Source organism: Corvus hawaiiensis, chromosome 1 (genome assembly GCF_020740725.1).
Source record: "Corvus hawaiiensis isolate bCorHaw1 chromosome 1, bCorHaw1.pri.cur, whole genome shotgun sequence".
In the NCBI taxonomy this organism is placed as follows: Eukaryota; Metazoa; Chordata; class Aves; order Passeriformes; family Corvidae; genus Corvus; species Corvus hawaiiensis.
The window spans coordinates 13,387,718-13,406,381 of NC_063213.1; the positions used below are offsets into that span (position 1 = coordinate 13,387,718).

The window sequence follows — 18,664 nt, forward strand, 5'->3', positions numbered from 1 at the left end:
AGAGGAAAACCTTGGGTGACAAACTGACCAAAACCCCCACAATTTGTCTCCCTGCGCTGTGGGTGGGAAGGAGGGAAGCGTTGGGGGAAAAAAGGTGTTTTAAAGGGCTTAATTTACTTCTCATTATCCTGCTCTGATTTTTTTAGTAGTAAATTCACTTTATATCTTTAAGTTGAGCCTGTTTTGCCCTCGGAGTGTTTTTTCCTGGTCCTAATCTCAACTCATGAAGCCTTCATTAAATTTTCTCTCCTCTGCCCAGCTGTAGCAGGGGAGGGTGAGTGAGTGGCTTTCATGGGTGCCTGGCATTTGGCCAGTGTCAAACCACAACAATGTGGAAGAGGAGATTTTCTGCAAGAAATTTCAAAAGCTTTAATTTTCATCATGACAAATAGAGAAATGAACACTTCAGATCACTCTAGTAGCAAACAACCATGTCCATAACGCTAACAAACAGAAACCATTGTAATTTTTTCCTGGACATTGTTCAGATTTCGACTTTACCTATTTCAATTTCATTTGCATTTGAACAAATTTAACTTCAAACTCATGTTAGTCTTTCCAAGACCTGATACACTACAGGGATGAGCAAGTCAAATAACAATCTGAACTTTAAACATTCCTACAAATAAAACAACGTTTATCAAAACAATAAGGAATGCTATACAGATATTTCTTCATCTAAAAAGCAACAGCATTATGAGAAAAACTTTTGAACACTTTCCGGTTGAAAATGGCAGATGTTTGAGGGAAAGGTCATGCAAGCTTCAACATCAACCTTCAGCAAACTTCTTTTTTTTCTTTTTTCAACTCATACAATTTCCCAAGTTCCCCACTGTCTGGCAGAGAGAAGGTACCAAGTTAAAGACAAATGATTTGGTGGAAATGCCAGGTGGCAGCATGAAGTACTGAAGAGGATAACAGAAGGGCTGAACACCCTCTGTAATGAAGCAGCATCTTCAAGCCGTTCTTATCCAGATGAAACCAAAGCAAAATCCTGCAACTAACTAGTCAGTATTAATTGGGACAAAACTTTCCTGTTCTATTCCTTTGGGAAAGAGAGGACAGCCAGAGTTCACTTAATACAACAAACAGTTGACTTTCACTCCCCTAAGATGACACAGCAGCAGCTGGCAAGAGATTCCTGAGAAACTTCTCCTTCTGAGCTTTGAAAAAAGTCCTCTATCTTTACATGTACATCCTGACTACACTGACTTAAAGAAAAGCAGTGACAGAAACTGGGAATTACTGATGTGTTTATTGAATAAAGGTTACTCAGGAAAATTACAGTTAGAAAGAATTCCAATTAAAAAAAGTATTTACTTTGAATACTCTGCTCAGACTTCAAGTTTGATCAAGTATTGACATCTACTGGACCTCTTTCAATAGTGGCCAAGGATTTCAAAACCTTGAGGTCCCATCATCTACACCTACTGCTCAACAATAAAATACTCATTATATGATCAAGGTTTTATTCTTTTTCTTTAATATAAATCATATTTATAGATGTCTTTTTATATATTATACTTGAAAGTTACTAAGAAGCCTCTAACATTAAAGATGGCTTCTCAAGAAGACTGACAATGCAAGGCTTTTCCTTAACATGTTGCAACATTAAGGAAAAGCCTTGCGTTGGCCACAGGTAAAACCCCTCCCTCATAACAGGTGTATCACATCTTTTACCAGAAATTTCAGTTCTATCTGCAAAAAGCAATTCAGTTGACATTTCCCAAGCAGTTTTTAATAAAACTAGAGCAGAGGGAGGCCTTCCTAGCTACAAAAAAAACACCAGTGGGAGGCTGAACAATTTTCAAAACACTGCAAATTCATTCTCTCTTGCCTTTCTCACTTTTTAAAAACTCTGAAAAGTTTTACACATTTTGCACTGATCTCTGTTTTCTAGTTCCAGCAACTTCAAACGTGAACATTTGCCACATAAAGGTTTGGTTTGAGGCTGCCCATATTTTTGTTATCTACATATCCACACCCACAAAAAGCAATACCAGATGCTCTAACAGGGTCTGATAGCGCCTAAAAACAAAGAACCACTTGATATAATATGCTTACTTCTACTACATCCAGACCCTCTCCAATAATAAAATAGGAGATACTTGAAAATCTATGAGTTCATAGTATCATTAGAAACATTATGTTCATAGAATTTAACAAAATGGAAAAACTGCAGGATACACTGAAGTAAGGCCATGTTATGAGACAAATTTGCTGTTGCGTAAGTTCAGACACAAGTTCCAACACAATTTCTTATAAGATAAACAGGAAGCATTAAGGAATTGCTACACAATGCTTGTAGAGCTGCTGCTGGTTGGATGTTTGCCACCTTTCACCCTGCTGTTTCCTGTGCCATCTGAGTAAATCTTGCAGCACTGGTTGGAATGAAGAGAAACTGAAGATGGGTTGGGAAAAGAGTTATGAGGTACCAAATATTCATGAAAATGTAACAATAAAAAAGCTAACCTGAACAGCTTGCATGTGTGGTGACTGAATGACTGAGGGCTGTGTGGCTTGAATGACACCCTGGACATGAACAGTTTGACCAGAAGGCAACTGCACTAGAGTTACAGCTGGAGATCCTCTTCCAGCACTGGAAGCAGCTACAGAAACCTGCAAAAATTACAATCATCATGTTTAAGTAAGATGCCTTAAGACTTCAGCAAATGCTTTTAGAACTGACACTACAACAAACTGATTTTGTTGCCACATCTAAAATAGCTTAGATGTATATAATTATCACGTACAAAAATAAACTAGTTTTATTAGTAAAAGTTTAGCATGTACCTTTCCAAATGGTATGGAAAGCTGTACCCTAACAAACTGCAATTCTTTTTTTCTTCCCCTCCAGTGCCTTTGTATTTTCTTTTCAATGAAAAAAAACCCCAACCCTTGGCCATCACACACCAAATCTGCTGCTGCTAGAAAGGTTAGGAAGAACCTCAAGAAAAGTAACGAAACACATGCATATTCACTGGAGTGGAATGTTGGTGCAACAACATGTTGCAGAATGTTCCCGGGAAAAAGAAATCCAGACCCTCTTTAGTTTGGCTTTGCTTGTTAGGTAAGAAGATATGCTTTTCAGATGGATGTCTCAAGAGACATGAGAATTCTTCAGATAGCAAAAAAATCACCCATAAAGCCATACAAGGATTTGTAAATTGATTTAGTTTAATGGACTCTTGTAATATACATAATTATATATATCAATAAAAAGAGAGTTGGAGTATATCAGTGCTTCAAAACAACAACAAAAATAAAGAACAGCTGAATCTTCTTTCAGGCTAGCACAGCTGTAAGAATAGCTTTCCCCAGCCTGTGGCTCTCAACCCTCAGTGCTGAGGACGAACAGGTTAAGAAACAGTTTAACACCTATGGGCTAAGAAACAGTTCAATATTTTTGCTGTTATAGTTAAATCTATTAACAGAAACAAATACTGATGCAAAGGGAAAACACTATGATTGATCTCAAGTTGTGTGATGAAACATCTCTAAACTCAGAAAATAAGACAATGACAAACATATACCATATCATAAAAATAAATACTGTGTTTTTCAATTAAACGGCATTGAAAAGTCTTATTTCTATATTGTGCACATTCAACAATAAACTCAGACTCATATATAAAATTCTAGTATTATTCCCTTCCTAGCTTTGTTCTCAGCTCCAAAGGTATCTGGTATGACTAAAATGAGATGACTGTGAGAAGAAAGCCATGAAGAATGGTGAATATTAAAAAAAAAATAGTTAATGAAACTTTTGTATTTTTTCTGTATTTACACTGAAGTGTTTTTCTAATCCCAAAAATGACAGCAGTTTTGATTCCTGATCCATAAGATATTGCTTGTCTAGGAAATAATCCCTTCTTGAAGCAAGTGAAAAATTTTAACTGCTATTAAGATGCACTACTATCAAAAAGACCTGATGTTGGTTCAAATTACCTTGAAGAAACAATGTTTCTAGGAAACAAAGACAGGATCTTGTCAACATTGACTAAGCAATTGTTCAATGTTATAGGACACTGAGCCGCTTTTCAGAAAATAGAACAATTGAGTGCATTTTTAACCCTGAAATGGTTTCCTTACATCATTCCTTAAATGGCATGAAATGGCAACAGGGAAATAGGACATACAAACCTTTTCCCCAACCAATTCAACAAATATTAATATTACGAGAAATTTATTAGAAATAGATATTTGAGATTAAGCTCTAGAAAGTCTCAAAGATCTGAAGAGTATGATCTATTTTGTGGTAAAGCTTACATCCTGAACCCAAGCTTCAAGGAGAGATCACAGAGCAGTCTAAATGTTTACAAAGCTTGCTAACTTTTCAAAACATTATAAAGGCAATTTCACCAAACCCTTCCATTTACTGCTCTCTTTGTGAGAACTGCAATTTGATACAATACTTGGTGGGTCAGAAAGAACTTTCTGAGTACATCAGCCATAAAACAGCAATAGGTGAACAGTTTAAGAGTTTCTATTTGGTACACAATGGGTCAGTCACACAGAATCAGGAAATAATCCAGTACTTGAGATTAAGAAACTACATTCATTTTAAAGCTCCTTATTCAGTATAACCACACAGGAAAAAAAAAAAAAAAAAGAAAACCTCACTCAGCTAATACTCTTTTGGACTAAAGTTTACAATATAACAAGAGAAATTGTTTTCTTCCCATTAATTCAGATAAGAGATTAAATGAAGGGGGGATAAGTGCTAAGGGAAGAGGAGACGGTAGTATTATAAAGTTTACAAGGTCCATATTCTGCATCACTTTTATACATATTAGAAATTATTATTAGAATTTTGATTCAGATTTCCCTTTGCAGTTTTCAAGCTGAATATTCCTGTGTTAAAAGAAATACTAGAACATTTTGATGCTATCATGCGTAAATCCTGACTGAAACAGACTTGGCAAAAAAATTTCTTTCTGACATCAGTGATGAGCAATGCTACCTTTAACATCATTACTTCAAGGGCTGTCCGGCACAGCAACTGAAAACAATCCACAGAAGCAACTCAGGAACACAGAGGGTGAGGGGAAGCTTAACACATTCCATGGTTTCTATGGTGTGCAACAGTCACATCCAATAGCTTCAACAAATATCAACCATGCACTCTACAATAGCAGTGTGGTCCCATATTTCAGGTATTTGGAAATGTAAATGCTCCCTCTTCTATGTGGGGAGAGAAAAGTAGCCAGCAAGAGTGATCAGGTACTACCTTCATCCTGAGGCACACACTTGCAGAGAAAGAGGCTGCCCATCATTTATCTAACTTCAAGATACATGGTCCATCTGAACAATTATCCTGGAGACCCTATGAATGTCAGATACCCTTTCCCTGCTAAGTATTAGAGAGGTTACCTCCACATTCAATCCCTCATACCTTCAACATCGCCAAATGAAGAATGTAGTACACAGGCCCATCTGATTTCTGTCCCTGCTGTAGAACCTAAATACTACAAGGACTCTAGAAATAAAGTGAAAAGTAATTCTGGAAAAGTCAAGACAAATGCACGCCAGATTCACCTAACAAAGGAACAAAGGACCTGCCACACTTGGGCACCAAGTAGCCTCTATGAGGAAAAGATGGAGACAGATGTTTTGATCAATTCCAAAGCTACTCCCAAAATAGAAGCACCTACTTTTAAGGAAAATAAGGTTAGGTTGATTCCAGACGTTTGGTGCCAGCATACGCTTCGAGGAATCACAAAATGGTGACATAGCTGTGCATTTATAATCCTCTAACATCAACTTTGCTAAATGGCCAGCATTTGCATTTGGCAGGCTGGTTACAACAGGCCTAGCAAATTCCTACTTACAATAGCCTAGCAAATTGCTATAGGTCACAATCTGCAGGGAGCAAGATTTAACACAGTTTGATGTCAAGAGCCCACAAGGACAACCCCTCTGAAGTGCTAAACTTGAACAGACCCAGCTTGCAATGGCTATGCACTCCAGGCTCTGAAAATCTCCCTGAAAATCTCCCTATGCTCTCTGACAGCAGTTCTTACATTGTAAATCCTGACATATGTCTAATTCAGGGCCAGTACCAAGAGGTCAAGAGATGGTATCTCAGACAAGGTCAGCAGACAGCTCTACTGACAGATAACATGACAAAGTTAACAAAAAGTGAATTAAAGAGGAACCCATCAAGATGTAGGATTAAAGAAAAAAGAAAACACAACTGAAAGTGTTTTTGTCAAATCTGAGAAAGGCTAAAGTACATTGACCTTACATTGTTATATTTAGTGTAGCCGAGCACAGAGCAACACAGAATACAGTGCGGCTTCTAGAAATCCTGAAAAAGGAACATCTAATTTCTCTTTGAATACCATTGCAGATATAAGTGTTTCAAGATGCAAGTTTGACTACCATCAACACTATCAGAATATTCCAATACAAATTAACTTCCTTTTAAGTACAGCTCTATATGTAGCAACAGACGATCTGTGCATGTGAGACAACCCATGGAGCTCATCTCAAAACAGGTTGAGAAATTTTCCATCTCGCACCTCTGTTCTTCCCTCAAAGGCATCAAGCGTTTGTACAGGTGCTCTGTACATTTTCAACAGCTTCTAAAGACAACCACCAATAATTTTACTTTCTTACCTAGTTATTCTGGTGGCTGGATCACAAAAACATTACCATGTCAATTCATCAACCGGCTAAAAGTGAGGGATGCAAGAAATGCAACTATAAACTGATTCTATAGTAGGACATTTTATTTTAAAAACAACCCTTTAATGGACAAAAAGTGCATCTCATCTTTGCTAGTTTCCAAATTTACTCATTTTTGCTTTAGTAGAAAAAGTAATTTTGCTTTCAGCACCAGAAAATTGCAGGAGAATATAGCAGTATCTATGACACAAGCTAAGGAAAAAATGCAAACACTGGTTTTTTGCTACAAATAATATATAATAGGTCCTTTTTAGCATTGGAGGTTATCCCATCACACCAAAGTGCTCCAGCCCACACATTCTTAATGTCTCCTCTCTCTCCCAACAGGGAGACATTAAAAATGCTTCAGCACAAAACAATCTCTCCCTTATCATCTTATGGAGTACCTGGTCCATCCTTTTAAAACTAAATGGCAGGTATTTCTTTAAAAAGCCTGGACTACAGAGGAGGGAAAAATAAGTCTGCTGTTCCCCCAAAAAGAAGAAAAAAAAAAGTGCCCATCTCCTATGTAGTTGTATCCCTCAGCATTTTGCTAGTCACTCCCTGGCCAAAGACAAAATTCAACTAAATATCAAGCACATTAAAAACCATTACATTCCATCTGGACATAAAAACTCCACCTGTTTTACAGGAAGGGCAGTCACCCGCTGGCACAGATGCCCACAGAGGTTCTAGAGACTCCATCCTTGGAGATATTTACAACCCAGGCAGACACAGTTCTGGCTGACACTACTTGCACAGGCAGGTCAGACTAGAAAACCTCAAAAGGGTCCTTCCAAACTTCCAAACAACTTAATTCTTTGATAATACACAGAAAACCACAAATTAAAAGATAGTGCATTAAAATGTTTTACTTCTGACTGAACAAAACCAAGGTTGAGCAAATATTTTGCTAGAAAAAACACACAGACACCCCTCTCGAGATATCTGAAAAGGAGCCCTCTGTTTCAGTGACCAGGCATTTTATCTCTCAGTAAGAATCAAGTCATTCTTTTCTCCTATTTCTGCATACTTGCAACGAAATTTGTAGGAGGGATGATTGGAAGTTGGCACAAGATACATTTCAGTCCCTTTTAGTTGTTGTCTTCTCTTAACTGCACTCCTCCACAGGCCAAAGAGGGAGAAGGGATCTCTGCCCCTCTCTAATAGTCAAAATACACAGGCAGTGGACCAGTGGCACAGACACTAATTCCTCAGAAACACACATATTTCCCACCTGGACCACCACAAAACCAGTCAGATGTCCCACAGAGGGGCCTCCGGCGGGCTTTAACGCTTCAACATCCAGGCCCAACTCTCCATGACAAAGTGCCTCACCTTCCAAGCCAGCCAGGTAGGAACACAGGCTAAGAAAATCCTACTCATCTTAAGCCAAAGGAGCGCCTCAACAAGGCCTGTCAGTGACAAGTGTTCTGTCCGGGCCGTTCTACCACAACAAATGCTGTGGCAGAGCAGCCTGAGGGCAGCAAGGCCGTGTGTGGGGCTGCAGGCGCTGGATGCCAGCAGCTGAGGAGATGGGCGCAGGCCCGGAGCCCTCGGAGTGGGAGAACAGCACCAACCCCACTTGTCTGGGCAGCCCAGGAGAGGGATGTCGGCTCCAGCTACCTGCACCAAGCAGCTCTGACAGGTCCAGGTTGGCTCTCTGAGCCATCTGACCAAAAAAAGGGACTCCAGATGCCAACTCCAGACTGTTCCCCCTCAGCCTTCAAACTGAGGCACGTGTTTTGGTTTAGTGCTAATTGAACGATATTCATCAATGCTTCAGAGTTATTCATTTTAGCTGACAGGGATGAAACCCATACTCAGTACAGCTGAATCTTCACACACAGTACTTAAGCATTAAATGCAGACAAACATAAAAAGTGTTATACACTGCACACTGCAGGAGTGCAAAAGCTCTCCTACAGCATTAGTGACAGCTTTGTCTCCGGATGAACGTTAAACACCCCAAGTGAAAAAATTCACAGGTATCTTCTTCAGACACTACTGCACAAGCCAATAGATTTTACACATCAATCATCCTATGAAGCTAAAACAGAAAATTAGAACTACTAAAGAAGAAATGAGGGGATGACATCAACAGAGCAAACCAAATAAAATTCTTAAAGAAAAAAACTGAACAAACAATATTCCCAATGCTGCATGTATCAAAACCAACAAAAAAAGGTTGATAAATATTTTGCAATCTACTTTGTGTCTGACAATCTGACAAAAAGAACAGCTGCTTTCAGTTTCAAAAATATATCTATAATGTAAATCAAGTATTTAACATACCAAATACATGGCATCAAATCTTAGCAAATAACTTCTAACTTCCAATGATGAAAAAATTCTGTCAGACATTTTTTAAAATCAGTTCCTTTATTTAACAAAGGGGTTTTGAAGATCCTTTTAAGTGGTCCATACACTTTTCTGAACCTATAAATCTTAGTAGTCAGGAACACAATTTCTCTCAAGTGCCGAATGTTTCAGTACATATTTTTAATGTCTGAGGATTGTTACTATATAATCTTTTATCCATTAACTACCAAAGAATAATCCAGGTAGAGCAACGATACAGAACATGTAAAGTATGCTTTAGAAGTTCAGACACTGTCATTGGATACACAGGGATGAAACAAAACAAGCATACATTACAAATGTACTTGCAATTAGATGAAATACATTCTGTACAAAAACTGGAACTAGAAGAAAACCATGGTTATTTTTATTCACATTTTCTTTTTTGTTATACAATACACTTCAAGATACACAGATGGTTTAGATATGTTTGATCTTGTAGCCACCTCAATTCCTTAAGACTGTATCCCATCTCTGTAACAATCATCTTGTGAAAGTAAAAGGAAAAAACCCATGTGCCTACTGATCACTCTTCTCTGAAAGGACTCCTAAAAGTGTTACCTTTTAACAGACCTGATGTTTTGTTAGTCCTTTGCTAACTACTGCAGTATTCCAGTATACCTTTGCTATATTTTTCCTATTTAATACCAAGACTTATAAAACATGATAATTCCACACAAATTGATAGTTTAAAAATCATACTACCTCTAAATATCACTTTATTGATTCTTCTCATCTTTACACATTTCAACTTACCTCAGATCCTGAGGAAATCTGACTTTGGCCTGGATGATTCTGAAGGTGACCAGCACTTCTCTCTGTCAGAGAATCCACTGTATTGTCATCCTGTTCAACCATTTCCATGGTCATCAGTCTAAAAGTAGGTACATACACATTTAAATAATGCAGTACAGGGAGGTACATCAGGCAGCTATAGAGAGTAATTCCAAACTATTTTTAATTTGGAGCAGACAGAAAATAAATATGTTTCTGTCAAACTGAAGTCCTTTCTTCATTTCCCTGTATTAAAATATTTACTCATATAGCCAGGAGCTCTAGAACAAGTATTTTGGAAAGCTGCAAGGAGAGGCAATTCCAGAGATGGTTCTCAGGGAGGGACAAGCAGCATCCCAGGGTCCCATGCAGTGCTGGTAGTGGGGCTGGGAGTGCAGTGCTCTGGAGCAGCACTGCCCGCAGCAGGTCCCTCAAGCTGCCCAGCAGCCACAGGCTGCTACAGCCCCCTTGAACCTTCCAAGATGCCTATTCCCAGCTGGGATCTATGCTTGAATTGTCTGTAAACTACTCATGGCTCAAGAGTCACAACAATTCTTCTCACTTTACAGGTTTAAAAGTATGGTAGAATTTCATTGAAAAATAAGCAACTTGCTGACCTTCAATTTAAACTAAGACTTTAAACTTCATACAGAAAGCTTCCAAATCTGCTATTTATCTGCTATATAAAAATGCAATTACCTGACAGCTCCTTTTCGGTATTTCTTGGCACACTTAGTCATAACGGAAGGTGTGAGTTTTAAAACAAGAGCCTGGATCTCTTCAGCTCCCTTTCTCTCCTACCAAACCCTGCACTGAAGGTGCAACATTGAACAGGTGATGTCAAACATTGCCATGACAACAGGTCAGTTTACAAACAGAACAGGGACAGGATAGGGTCAGGCAGAGGCAGGCAGGATGCCCTGCAGGCATGCTCCCACCTACACCCTACTTACACAACCAATCAAGGCCGCAAAAGGAAGACATGATATTAGTTGAGAGATTTAAGAGCCAGCAAATCTCAGTTCCCCAGGTTCAGTTTCTGTACCTAGGGAATGCTAAGCCCAACTGAACTCAAAGCTCAATTAATTTCAACTGGCTGATAGTTACTCCGATTTCTTCTCAGGACTTGCACTGAGAGATGAAGAGGCAGGGAAGGACTGCTACCCGCCTGACTCTGAGGCTCTGGAATTTAGTATCACATATTATAAGTTAACTACATTAAATCAAATTAAATGTAAACCAAACTCCTTTTGTGGCACTATTTTGCAGAACATTCTACAATCTTTGAAGAGAATGAATTTTATTGCTTTTTTAAATATCAAATTTTTGCCCAGAATAAAGGCATGAAAATATGAAAAGATATCCAATCAAATGATGCAGAGAAGTGTATTTTCTAGCTCATATGCCTGCAGTGGTATTCTACTGACCAGACTTAACAGTACAATAGCTAATGGTAGCCAAGATGCACACAATTCAACATTTTATGGGGTAACATGAGTATTTCTCCTCAGAGAAGTTATGTATTCTATGCCAGTATCAATTCAGATTAAAATCATAAGGAGCTATTTTACACCTAAAATCTTTCTACTTTTTTGTCATGTTAGTTACCACTAATTACCTTTTTCTCTAGATACAATCTAATTAAACATCTACTGAAATTCACCAAAGTCTAACAGCTCTGGGGAAAATGTTTTCACCAAGCTTTTCACCATAATTTTTTATAAGATCTTATCTAATTAAACTATTCTGGTTTTATATAAATGTGCAATGTAATAACAATAATAAAGTAGAAAAAAAAAGTTCCTCCTTTGTAAACTAGAGTCTCAAATATGAAAGGTGTATCTGGTTCATGTAAGAATAAGCTTCAGAACAGCTCATACACCAAGGAAGATTAAATAATACATAGGTACTGGCAACATATTCATTGTAATCTCTTTCTGAAGATGGAAGACAGTCAAAATTAATTCACTTTATGAAGGCCCTGAAGTATTTTTGTATGCAGAGCCATCTGTCACAGACAACCTACTGTTGAAAATAAAAAACAAAAACCAAACAACAAAAAACCCGAGTACTTTTATTCCCACTGAATGCATTTCATAGAAATTTTACCCAGAAAGAGCCATTTTTCATCTTGGAAAAAATTTAGTTCCTAATTCTTAGCTTAATTTCTCACTGATTGCAGAACACTATAAAAATGTATTTATTCCTACTACTTTATCAGGATTTTTCTCCTCAAGTCTTTTCGTCTGCAGCACTTCACTAAGTTAGCAAAAAGCTACAAAGAGCATCAGTGCAGCAGAAAACCCACCACAGTTATTCCCCATGTTTTGCAAAATGCAGTATGGAGAAAGCAGTGTATTTTTAGATTTATCTTTAATTAGAAAAACAACAGCAAGTACTATACATGTCAGTGAAGTGACAAACATGATTAAGATTTATGATATACAAAGAAAACTCTAGGATTTATATAGATTTTCCATTTACAATTGTGTATATTCTGACTCTTACTACAAATGATTGCTTAATTTAGAACTTTAGCAAGGTGGAGTAAAATCTGAAAATTTGACTGCCATAAAATGCAATCACTACTGTGAAATACAGCAAAATACTTTCCCTAGATAAGCTCAAACACACTTCTTTTTGACAACCTCTGTGACCAGACAGTGACTTGACTTAAAGCAACATCCAAATACAAAGATCCAACCATAGCCTAAAAAAGCAAAACAAAAATAACGAACTATATGAGTAATTTTAAAAGATACACAAGCTAGCTTGGCATAAAACTTCAATGAGAAAGATGACTTAAGACAAAATGTAGCACATTAGTATCACAATTCAGACATGTTACAAGGTTAGGAATCTTCGATAGACACAACCATGGGATCACTGAAGTGGCAGGAGCAGGTCAGCTGCAGTCATTTGAGCCCCCAGGGTCAGCGGTGGCACAGTCACACTGAGCTGTGCCAATTCATGTAGGCTGGTGCACAGCCAGGCATGCCAAGGAACTCCTGGATTTCAGACTAGCTTGTCACTGTCTTGGAGCAATCTCATAAACTCTCAGATTCCTAAAACCTGAATTGTGCAGGGTTTTTATTTCCTGTACTACATATCATGTCAACATGAATACATCAAACTTTTTAATAAATACAGAGAAAAAAATACTGAGCAAAAAATACTGAGCAATATCATAATTATGCTTTTTCGAATACATCAGTAATACAGACTGTGGCAGGAAACAGTTACTAATCTAATCCAGAAAAAGAGTTTCCACATCTACCACATTCAGTCTGCATTGCAAGCAAATTCTAACATATTCATTGCTTTTAAGTGTCAAAGGAACAGAATTTTCCACCAAGCACTTAAAATCCTTCATGAAAGTCTATCAGTAGCACTACACATCACACTTCAAAGTTTACATTACCTTCCATTTTAAAGGAAAACTACGCAAATAGTTTAAAGTAGATGGTCTTGGGTCCTGTTTAGAATTATATAATATTTTTCTTCATTGTATGACTAACTATATACAAGTTTTAGTCATATACTCAGTATTAATACTTTTTTCTTATTCTTTTATCTTAATTGCTTACAAAGACTGAACGATAATTTTAAATATTAGTCTGGATTTTTAAATTAATAAACAAATTATACCTCTGCACTCCCATAAAAAGGGGACAAAAAGTGGTTTTCCATAATGTAAGCAAAGATACCTGCTTCCTACAACATAGCAAAGAGATCTTCTGGATCTGGTAGGAAGTTTAAGTGTTACCAAACTAGCAACATTTAAATATATATAAGCACATGTTTACTACAGTCACTGAGACTAATGGACAGCAGGTCAGTAGCAGATAAACACTGATTAAGATGATGCATAGAGTGCACATCAAAAGCTTCATCAACTGTGATCAGGTGAACCATCCCTGACAGGACAAATCTGACAGACAGAATCAGCTAGAGGAAAACAGAAAATTTTTCCTAGAAAATTCGAGGCAATTTAGAGCTAAAGGTGTGAAATTTTTATATTTTAGTCCATAGGTAAGAGATGAAGGATAGCATCCCTATCAAGACATGCTCTTTTGGAATAAAGAGCACAAGAAATCCTTTCACTCCCCCCAATACTGCTGTTTGTTTTACATCACTGCATATTAATATAATATTTAATGTCTATTGGTGAAATTATACTGCAAAAGCAAATTGCTACAGTATTTTGCATAATTGGCAGTGTGTGACTATCTAATTAAATACCCAGAGACATTTTAAAAAACAACTTTTTTATTTCAACCATCCTTTATACATCAGGGACCGCTTACAAAGGTGGCTAAATACAAAAGAGATCAATCATAAGGGGCTAAAAAATATGTTTCGGCCCTTGCTCCAAATCTCTTTGAAGGCTTTTATTCACAGGGGAGTTACTAGAAAGCAAGAATGTGAATTTACAAACACCTGGTTTGCATTTATTGATGACCCCACAGTGAGTGTGGAAACTCTCAGAATGCACTCGTTTCAGAAGAGCATTGTGTTTTCACGTATGAACTCTGTAATAACTGTTTTACCACCCTGGTAGTGTGAAAGACACCAGCTGATAAGGTGGTCACAGAATTCAGTCAGGTAAAATTGTGCAACAGCACAACAGACCCGATTTTGAAAGTGCAAACTTTTAGTTTCCAGTATCACCAGAAGTTTCATCACTAAGCTTCTTGTGCCTCCTTGCCTCCTAGACTCACAATGTTTCCCTTTCTTCCCCATTCTTTTCTTCTTTGAACACCTTAGCTAAACCCTAAAACCCAAAATCTTTAAATCCCAACCTGACATTACCGTGAGCACAGGCAATGCTACCTGGCCACCTCAACCATCCCGACAAGGCAGTAAAGAGCCGGCTGCGAGAGACACACGGTCCCCTCTAGAAGAGCCCAACCAGCCCCTGGATAGGCCAGAGGATCAATCATCAGTCCCCGTGGAATTACTTAACACACCAAAAATTATACTATCACAGCAGTGACGGATGCAGACAAAACGCTCAAACTTCTAAGCAAGACTTCGGACTCAGGAAGTCCACTGTGATCCTTCTCCACCTGTTCTGACCCAGCTCCGAAAGCCCTATGGGCAAGGGTATAACTGAGAGCAACGGACTACGGGGCAAATGCCACCGGGCACCTCGCTCCCCCTCGGCCGGGGCAGCCCCGCGGAGACCCCAGGAAGGGCCGTCCGGGGCACTCTGCCCGCAGCGGGCAGGCGCTGACCCCGCTCCTCGCCGCAACGCCGGGCGAGCCGAGCCGGTGTCCAGAGCAAGGGCTGGAGCCACCGCCTCCCAGAGCTCGGCGAGCGCCGCGTCTCCCGGGCGGTAACGAAGCCGGGGCTCCGCGCACCCCCTCCTGAATTCTCGGGATGCGGAGCCGCCTCGGGGCCGCCCCACAGCGACGTGCGGGCTCTGCGCGGCCGTCCCTGAGCACAGCGCGCTCCCGGCTGCCGACGGGGACACGGGGCCGCGCCTCCGCCGCCTCCTGCGCGCTCTCGAGGCGGGGCTGAGCCTAACGCGGCACAGCGCCCTCCGCCTACCCTACTGTGCCGTGCCGTGCCCTGCCCGTCCCTGCCCGCCGCGCCGCCCGCTGCCCTCCGCGCTGCCCCGCTCCCGGCCCGCGGGGGGTCGGGCTGCGCGCACACGTGTCCCCGCCCCCTCCCGCACTCACCCGCCGCCCTGTACGTGCTGCCCCCGTCACAGGGGGTGGGGGGGACCGGGCCGGGCGGAGCCGCACGTCGGCCTCACGTCAGCGCTGATGCAGCCGCGCCGCCGCGGGGGCGCCGAGGAAATGGCGTCTGTGGGGCCTCCCAGCGCCAGCGGCCGCGGCGGGAGGCGGAGCCGCGCGCGGGCGGCGGTGCCGGGCGGCCGCGGGGCGCAACGGCCGCGGCGCTGACCAACCGCCGCCGCGGGGCCGCCGCCGGCGCCGCCCATTGGCCGGGGCGGGACGCGCCGCGGTGCGGGCGGGGCGGCCCCGCGCTGCCGGGGGCGGGGGCGGCCGGTAACAGCCGGGGCCGCCGCGCTCCGTGGGCCGCGCTCCGGGCGTGCGATAGCGGGGCGGTGCTGGCTGCTCGCTGTGCCGGCCGGGCCCCGCCGATAAGGGTGGTTGGGCCCCCCCCCCCCCGCCGGGTTCAGCCCTGGCTGTCCCCTCGCTGACCTAGGGAAGGGACGCAGCTCAACACTCGGTTGTCCCCATGGCGGTGCCGGAGCCCTCACGGACACGGAAACCTGCCCAGAGGCCGCCCCGCCGAGGTGCTGCCCGCAGGTTGTTTCGTAATTCTGCCTAGTGAAAGCATGTCCCTTACATCAGTCATTCCTGGTATGACATCGTATTTTATATTTATTTGGCTAAATAAGTCAGAAATTGCCAAGAGGCAACAAGCGGGAGCGACGTGCGTGTTTCCCCGCTCGCTGCCACGGTATTACGTCCAAATACCCTGAGTCATGTTGGGCTTGTGCTGCGGGTGTGAGCACGTCCTTTGCTGGGAGCACAGGGCCCGTCGTCTCAGGGTTAATAATATTGAAGTGCAATAAATGCATAAGCCATGAACTTTGTTACTAGTGGTGTTTGAATCTCATATGTCTTATTGCTGCTCAGTATTTTACAAAGTAGTGTAAGAAGGGGTGATACTACAGTATATTTTAAATTAGATGTCTATACATCACTGCACATATATTCTGAAGTTATGTAATGTTTTTACCCGTTTTTATGGTTTGGGTTTGTCATTTTTTTACTGTGAGAAACTACTCGGTGTGCTAAATAAACGTGAAAAACCTAAGTTAATTTCACATAACTCATTGTCATTGAAGAATTGGAGGATGTGGGTGTCAGGATTGGTGATAGGTCCATACAGGTCAAACACTCAGTCTTATTCATGGCATGAAGAGAACCTGCGTATTGATTTCCTGTGTTTTTAAAAAACAAATAACTCTTATCTCTGACTTCATAAAAGATGAATCATATTTATTTGCAAAGGTTTTGCCTTTAAGGATTTAGTTCTTTAATTTGCTTCACGGGAGTTATTTAATAGCTATCAAAATCGCAATCTAGTGGAAAAAATACAGAATCTTCAATTATCACTATTGCTTGTGCAAGTTTTCAGTTTTCATTCTACATTTCCTTTGTTGAAATATTTAACACCCCCTTCCTGTTTTGAGTTATATTTCCCTCCCTTTGTTTGTTGCCTATATATTATGTGTCTGTTCTTGGTTTTAAATAGGAGTTTCTCTTCCCATAGTTAATTCGCTTCTGGTTTAAGAGCTCACCCATTAGGTACACTATTGTTATGCTCATTCATTAAAAGGTATGTTTTACTAGAAAATCTCTTGTCAATTAAAAATGTTTGTTAGAATAGTAAGATAATCAAATGAACAGGCAAGTGTTAAACTACTCTGCTGAAACCTTTGGAAGAAATTCCAGCTTTGCCTAGTATACTCAAAAAGCCAAAAATAGTTGTTAGGATACTAGCAGCACCTCAAAAATATTTTTGAAGGTTGAAGTCTTATTACAAACAGGATGAAATTTCAAATGAGTGTGTTAAATAATGGAAACCACTGGAGTGAGTTACCTATAAACAAACTGAGAATTTCCATGAACTCTTGGTGCCTGCATTTGGACAAGCAGTTACTTTCTATTAGTTTTCAAGTAAGTCATAAACAGCTTTGAAATGTTTAACTAAGAATTTATTAGTATTTATACCACTTGAGTGAACTGCCAGAGGGATTTAGACCCTGGTGATACAAAGATGACTAACCAGATTCGGCTCTTGATGCAGCTCGCTGAAGTTGGTGGGCTGGAAGAGGAAGGGAATGAAGAGCAAGTGTTGTGTTCTTACCGTAGCAGGGCTGAGGTACCGTGTTTGTTACCTGAGGCCAGACTGACCTTTGCCACAGAAGTGCTCACTTCAACTGAAAACCAGTTCTCGTTGAATTGGGACCAATGCCTGATATGAACCCATTTAATGTCAAATGCTGAGACCAAAAGCAATGCATAAGAAGGCCACACAGGTCAGGATTCATCATGATTTTCATAATTTATGTAAGAACATAAACTTGAAATCCCGGCTCTTTGCTGCCGTCAGAATGACTGCCTGAGTCATCTTTTCTCTCTAACCTGGAATGATTATGATGGTATGTTCTGCAGATTTAAGGAAGTATCAATGATTCAGCAGCAATTACTTTTTAATTGCCCCCTTTTTTTTTTTTTTTTTTTTTGTGTGGGCAAAGCCAGTAAGTTTCTTTCAACATGGATCAATTCTTAAGTCTGATCCATGGCACCATCACACAGAGAGAAGTACTACCTTAACCAAGGAGGGGTAATAGATGAGCAGGGAGTTGGAGCACCAAAAAGAAACATGGTGCTCTTTGCAGAGAACGTAGATATTTCCCCAATGCACAATACATCAGTAGGAATGCTATATATGTAATTTTCAGACAACTGATTCTACATATGGGTCTCATAGATATCTTTAAAATAGATTTTTTAAGGGGATTGAAAGAATTTGATACATTTAATCATCTAATCTTATGAAATGCCTGTTTAGTTTTCTTGTAAAAATGTTCATGGATTGTCATGGCATAAACAATGACAGCAAGAGGGATATGCTACCTAGCTTAGTTGTCAATTTCCCTTTAATTAGAATCCAGACATTTGAAGATAATACAGGTAAAACACAGAAAAATAGACTGGCATCCTATTTGGTATAATACTGATACTTAATGATTCATAATTCCACCACAGGTCTCCTCGTGGACCACTCCAGTTTTAACTGATCATTGAATAACCCTGCCTCTACTCTTTCATTACCTACAAGGAAACAGAGGGACAAGAGCAGAACTTGCAGAGTG

The 18,664-nt window shown here is 40.4% G+C and overlaps 1 protein-coding gene across 7 annotated transcripts in view; it reads right to left on the reverse strand.

Moving 5' to 3' along the window:
• Positions 1 to 15,627, reverse strand: part of CREM (cAMP responsive element modulator) — a 35,823-nt gene extending 20,196 nt beyond the window's left edge. The window contains exons 1-4 of one of the 7 annotated variants that reach the window (XM_048289574.1): positions 15,489 to 15,627; positions 10,504 to 10,616; positions 9,787 to 9,904; positions 2,473 to 2,619 (exon numbers count right to left, since the gene is read on the reverse strand). In XM_048289574.1, the coding sequence (XP_048145531.1) occupies positions 2,473 to 2,619; positions 9,787 to 9,904; positions 10,504 to 10,544 (306 nt within the window). In that variant the 5' untranslated portion in view covers positions 10,545 to 10,616; positions 15,489 to 15,627. Of the gene's footprint in view, positions 1 to 2,472; positions 2,620 to 9,786; positions 9,905 to 10,503; positions 10,617 to 15,488 lie in introns of those variants that run through there. The other 6 variants (XM_048289497.1, XM_048289694.1, XM_048289782.1 and 3 more) reach the window with 6 other exon arrangements.
• Positions 15,628 to 18,664: the final 3,037 nt, after the last annotated feature.